The sequence below is a fragment of the Phascolarctos cinereus genome, unplaced genomic scaffold (assembly GCF_003287225.1).
Source record: "Phascolarctos cinereus isolate Bilbo 61053 unplaced genomic scaffold, phaCin_HiC Scaffold_2;HRSCAF=192, whole genome shotgun sequence".
Classification (NCBI taxonomy): Eukaryota; Metazoa; Chordata; class Mammalia; order Diprotodontia; family Phascolarctidae; genus Phascolarctos; species Phascolarctos cinereus.
This window is the reverse complement of record NW_027555625.1, coordinates 283,580,302-283,586,301: the sequence shown is the minus strand read 5'-3', so window position 1 is coordinate 283,586,301 and position 6,000 is coordinate 283,580,302. Positions and strand designations below refer to the sequence as shown.

General features: G+C 39.7%; 1 protein-coding gene across 4 annotated transcripts in view; it reads right to left on the bottom strand.

Moving 5' to 3' along the window:
• Positions 1-1,482: 1,482 nt before the first annotated feature.
• The window catches only part of N4BP1 (NEDD4 binding protein 1), a 60,310-nt gene continuing 55,792 nt past the window's right edge, over positions 1,483-6,000 (bottom strand). The window contains exons 6-8 of one of the 4 annotated variants that reach the window (XM_078150084.1): positions 4,870-4,977; positions 4,522-4,568; positions 2,713-2,976 (exon numbers count right to left, since the gene is read on the bottom strand). In XM_078150084.1, the coding sequence (XP_078006210.1) occupies positions 2,801-2,976; positions 4,522-4,568; positions 4,870-4,977 (331 nt within the window). In that variant the 3' untranslated portion in view covers positions 2,713-2,800. Of the gene's footprint in view, positions 2,977-4,521; positions 4,615-4,869; positions 4,978-6,000 lie in introns of all 4 variants that reach the window. The other 3 variants (XM_078150085.1, XM_078150086.1, XM_020985124.1) reach the window with 3 other exon arrangements.

The following is a 6,000-nucleotide window of genomic DNA, read 5'->3' as shown; positions in this document are numbered from 1 at the left end:
ACATACTTTATCAACAGGTATTGATTCAGTTCAACAAGTATTTATTGAGCATGCAGTAGCATACTGAGAAAAGAGATACACAGAGGAGGAGGCTGGGAATAGGCAGTTTCTTCCTCTTACATCTTTGACTACCTGGAGCCTTAGTGAATGAATTTTAAGTTAGTCAAAAAGGACTGCGATCCTTCCTTGACAATCCCTTATTCCTTAGCCATATGCACTCTGGTTTTACAATAGTAAAACAGTACTTTGTTTCTACCTAAAACCTATTCTGGAAGACACTGCTATATATTCTTAATTTTTCTACTAAAGAAACAAGGAAACAGGTATACATCTCTTATAGACAGGGAGCAGAAATAGCACTAGTCAAAAGTTGGACAGCAAGTCACTAATAGAACCAAGAAGAAACTTCACCCCATTCTCTAGCTCTTTGGCTATGCTGGCCCGCTACCACTGGGTTTCAGGTGCCCTGAAGCACTGAATGCAGTGCTTGGCACATAGGAGTTACACAAATGGTTATTCCTTTTCCTTACCACCCCTCCCCATTAGTGAAAATCCAGTTCTCCCCCTGCCAGGATCATTTAGCTATCAGGACTTTTCTTGGACACTCTTGTACATTTATTGAAGAGATGGGGAAATATTGAATCAAGCATAACAACTTGAGTTTAAGTCCATGAAATACTGGTTGTACAAGTGCTGCTATCAAGCCCCAGTTCTAGGACAGAGGATGCCTTTTAATAACCAGTCACATATTTACAAGTTTGGCTGGAGGGGCTGCTGAGATCACAGAGGGAACAGATGAATCTGATTTCAGTCTAAAGACCCAGCTGGGGGGTAGATCAAGCTATCATACTGGTTTAGTCTCAGTTTCTCTTTGGTCCCTTCTTTCACAGATAACAACACCAAACATAACTCTGACAACTAAGAGCTAATTCCGTGTGATGATTCATGCTGAAATCCTCAAATATAAGACATGATTGAAGTAAAAGTCCTCTGTCAGGGCATGTTTGGATTTATAACCACCTGTAAACCACAGATGCTAGGATCAAACAGATCCACTAAGAAAGATAGCTAAAGGAAGAGTGCCCCAGAGAGATCCACCCGGATTGACTGTATAAGACTGGATGAATTTTCCCACTTCCAAGTACCTAAACTATCCCATAGGGAAATGGCCCCTAATATGAGGCCTTCTACTTGCTTCTGGGCCTGGGGCTATCACAAATAAGCCATAAAAGACAAACCCCTGAGTTTCTCAGACAAATAACCTTGTGTACAACACAAAGCCAACAGAATGCCCAGAAGTACCTTAGCAAAGGCTTCCATGTGTACAGAGTTTGGGGAAACAGTGAAAATGTGACAGAAAATAATTGGGGCGGGGAAGGACACAGAGAGAGAGGGACTGAGGTGCAGGCATGGCTGTATGAGAATAGATTAGACCATTCTAAACAGATAAACACAGAACAAATAAATACAGGAGTACAGAAATTTCCATGTGAAGCTATTAATGCTATTTTATTGGCTTGGGTCACTTGTGATAATAAAAAAAAAAACAACAAACAAACCATTTTCTGGCAAAGTCTGCATATAAGACATAATCAAAAGCCCCATGTGCGGACAATGAACATACCTGTTTGCCACAACAGATGGGGCTCTTTGAATCAGTTTCTCCTTCATATTTCACTGCTGTCTTTAAATGCTAAGAACTTATTTCAGTCAAATGGGTTCATTGGGGAGGTAGCACTGTATAGTGGAAAGAGCACTGACTGGCCTGGAATCAGCTCTAGCTCTGCCACTAACTAGCTGTGAGACCTTAGACAAGTCCTTTACCTTCCCAGGGGCTTACTTTCCTCCTCTATAAAATGAGGAGGATGGACTAAGGGAACTCTCAGGTCCTTTCCAGATCTAGCATTGTAAGATGCCTGCATTCCCCTGGTCATCAAAAACTGAAAGGCAGAAGGTGCCATCTAGTGGCATTACTTGTCCAATACTACAAAAGCCCCCAAGCCCCAAAACAAACAAAATCCCCAACGGGCAAAAGCATTTCTTGCTTAACTACCCCCTACTTTTATTTCAAGGGGCATACTTCATGTCAGTGGACATAACATGTTCACCTCAAGAAAATATACTTTAAGAGATCATGCTTTCCTTAAGAAAGCTACTCTTTTATTTTACAAAGGCTAATTTTATCACATTTTGCCAACATTTTCATCTTTAAGGAAAATAGTTTAAAAAAACACATAAAAACGTTAATACACTAGAATAAGCTGCTATGAAACAGTTCTGAACAGGCAGAAAATGTAGACTTTCCTTTTACAGAAAATGTTAATATTAAGTCTGTAATAGCAGCATCATTTTTATATATATAGTGTGTGTATATATATACATATATATATATACACACACATATACATATATATACACATACATATACATACATATATATGTATAAAGCCAGTTTTGAAAACAGATCTTTTATACACAAAACATTTGATTCTGTTTTGTTCAAATAGGGTTTATATTGGCAAATTGATTTTTTCACATTATTTAAATTCCCAACATGTGCAGATGCTACTTGAAGGTTTAATGGATCGGTTGTGATTGCAAACTTTCCCAATATACCCTTAATCCAATATCATGGCTGACAGTGCATTCAGGTCTCTCATATATGGATGTGCTGTCAGGATCTGATCAATTTTCATTCTTTGCTCTGACTCTGGGAATATCTTCAGGAGGGCTTCCCTCAGCTGTTTAGTTTCTGCTGGGGATCTCTGTGGTGGAATTGTCAGGCTTGGTTGGATATTGGCTAGATTTTGTAGGATTGGGAGGTTAGGTTGCTGGGGAATCCAGTTGCTTGGAAGAACTCCCTGTATTGGGGGTGTGGGTTGTCGGCTGGTGCTGGGTGCCTTGGTGCTGGGGACCCTGAAGGCAGTTTCATGCAGTCCTCCACTTGGCAGAACTCCGGGCGGAGGTGGAAAATCCCTACAAATGGAAGAGTGCCCAAGTAAGCAAGCTTATTGAACAAAAGGGAAATTCCCTAAAATGCCATTGTGTATGCTTATGGCTTAAAACTCTGTTCCTTGGACTCCTGGGGCAAGAGGATAACATAGGGCAGGAGTCAGAAATGGAAGCATGTGGTACACAGTGCCAATGGGCCAGAAGTTAATGTGGTGTGAAATGGCAGGGCTAAGACTATGAAAGGGGAATGGCCATGGTCCTGTGGAGAGAACATCACATCCCAGTTAAAGGCTCTGAGCCTTAAAATATTAGTGGCAAAACCAAGGAATGAAAAGGAGAAAGGGAACTGTGGTCAGCCTGGTTCTTTTTTGGGGGCAAGACTTCTGTCTCTACATCCCATTTTAATGGTCTTGGGTCCGAGTTCTTCCACCAAAGGCTATTATCCCAGCTTCAACAGTCCCCTTCTCAAATAACCCTTTAAATAACCTTTAAAAGGTTATACTTTCGACTATAAATCAGTAAGACTATAATTATCAGATAACAGTTTAGTAGGAATCATCTAACAGCTAGGTGAAGACCAGAACAGGACCCTGTAGAGATCTGGCAGGGATGAAAGGTAGAGAACCTTGCTGACATGTGCGCACGTGTGTGTGTGTGTGTGTGTGTGTGTGTGTGTGTGTGTGTGTGTGTGTATGTGTGTGTGTGTATATGTGTGTGTGTGTGTTTTCTTCAAGCTGCTCAAAAATCATCTCTTATTGCTGCCCTTGGTGTGTGACTGCCATTAGTACTGATCACCCTACAAGTCTTAAGGAGGACCTTAGAGAAACAAGCCTGACTCATGCACACACTGTACTGTTCAAATGGGCCTTAGAGTTTCATGAACAAAAAGGCTGTGGTATTTGGGTGCTGACTCTCAATATAACATTCAAAGGTAAGAGACAAAAAAGGATTTCTACATGATTCACATGGTCTGAGAGCAGCATTTGCTTTGACCTCATTTCCAGGAGATGATTAAAGCCAAATGGTGTCAGTGTAAATTTGAGGGGTTGGCTTGAAAAGACCTACTACCTTAAAGGCAGAATGAGAACTCTGAAATTCAAGGCAGCTATGCTCCTAATTTATAAGTTTAATACTAATGTTTCCTGAGAACATTCTAAGCAAGCCAATTCCAACAAGGTGGGAGCAGCCTTTAACCATCTAGTCACAAGGCTTATCAATGTGATGCATAATTAACTTCAAATGACAATTACTTTGTACCTCTGAAAATCAATTTTTTAATACCTCCCCCTCCCTGCCCCCCCCAAAAAAAGATGAAATAAACTCCAGATAAATTTGAAAGAGCAGCAAACATGATTTCTTAATGAAGTAATTGCTGGACCACTATAACTGTGCAATATTAAAAACTTCATTACACGTGCACATGCACATGCGAGCACGGGCACATACACACATACAACCCCTTCCCCACACCCTACCCCACCCTTGGCCCCCACCGACTTAAGCAAAACAACTGCCTATGAAAATGAAAATAAAGTGACATTCACATGGAGGAAGCCCATGTTTGCTTACCTTTGTTAATATGAGACCATCCATCTTGGAATTTATCTTTATTTTGTCTTTCTGGCACAGAAAATAATGTTTTGTTGCTTTGGTTTTATCAATCTATGATGTATATGGTGCCAACATATCATAAGACAAACATGAGTTAAGCAAAAGTGAACATAACTCTAAGCCTGGTCTTTCTGTGTATCCGTGAGATAAGCTTTGATATTTTCATTAGCATTTATTTTAAAGTATTCATAAAAATATACTACATTATAAATTTTTTAAAATATAGGACACTAATTTCTCCCCCACAAAAATTTAAAAATCCCACAATTATACCAGAAAAAGGCAATAACCAGAAAAAGGAAATACCCAAGGAAGACTTCTTTACGAAGAAATTCCTCTAATCTAGGTCCACTTCTTCCCAGAGGATCATCAGGAACCATAAATATGTCCCCAACAAAGGTATACTGAAGCAACCTACAACATGAAGAAGAGAGTAAGGGCAACCCTTAGTTTCTGAACTTCGAAGCAAATCTGCCATTTTTAACACTATGTGAGGTATCCGTCTAAATCCAAAACAGAAGTCACTTGACAAACTTGGAGCTTGCTTACCTAAAGAAAAAACTCTCTCATATTAGCTTCATTCTCTTCTTCTGAATAAAAACTCAGAATAGCTAGAACTCCATCAGCTGGACTTTCCATTACTTATCAGGATTTCACTGGAAAGTCTTTCAGACACTTCTCTAGGTTTTGAGAAATGTTAACTCTCAAGTGAAAAGAAAAGCTTAAAACCCTGTCTGTGTTCCTGTCAGGGAAGCCTGGGGGAAGCTGTGGAGCTCCTCAGGCAATCCATTCTGAAAAGAGTTGTTTAAAAGAAAGTGATGAGTTCCTCTGGAAGTTATGATGTTATTTTAGTGGCATAGCTAACAGATTTGTAAAGATCCTAGATGGTCTGAGGCTCTGTCTGTATCGTTTCAAATCTGCTTTGTGTCTTCATGTCAATATGTGGGTCTTATGTCCTCCAAGAGCATGTGTATCCAAGTGCTTGTATGTATGTTATGGGACCAATAAACACATGACAGTAAAGGGTAACCTATCTAGAGCACAGAGCAAAGATTAAGCAAACATATGTCAAGAAAGCATTATTAGTGACTTGTGAACTATGTGTAGAGGGCCAAAGTTCCATTTTGTTGCTTTAGCAATGAATGTTGATTGACTAATTCTCTAGATACTGATAGGAAAATGGATTATTTTTCATTCTTTAGCGAAAAACCAAAATACCTGAGATGTGGTAAGTGGGTGAACAAAACAGAAGCAAAATGCATCACATGACTTTACTTTGGCACCAAAACAGACACACGTGATGCAAATTCTAATAGCACTCTTGTTTTTCCTCTTTCATGAAACTAGTAGCAGAATTAGCACAGTATTCTAGACTGTCCTATTTCTGAATTTGAACCGTAGGGTATCAGAAGGGCCCTCAAGAAGGACCTTTACCGT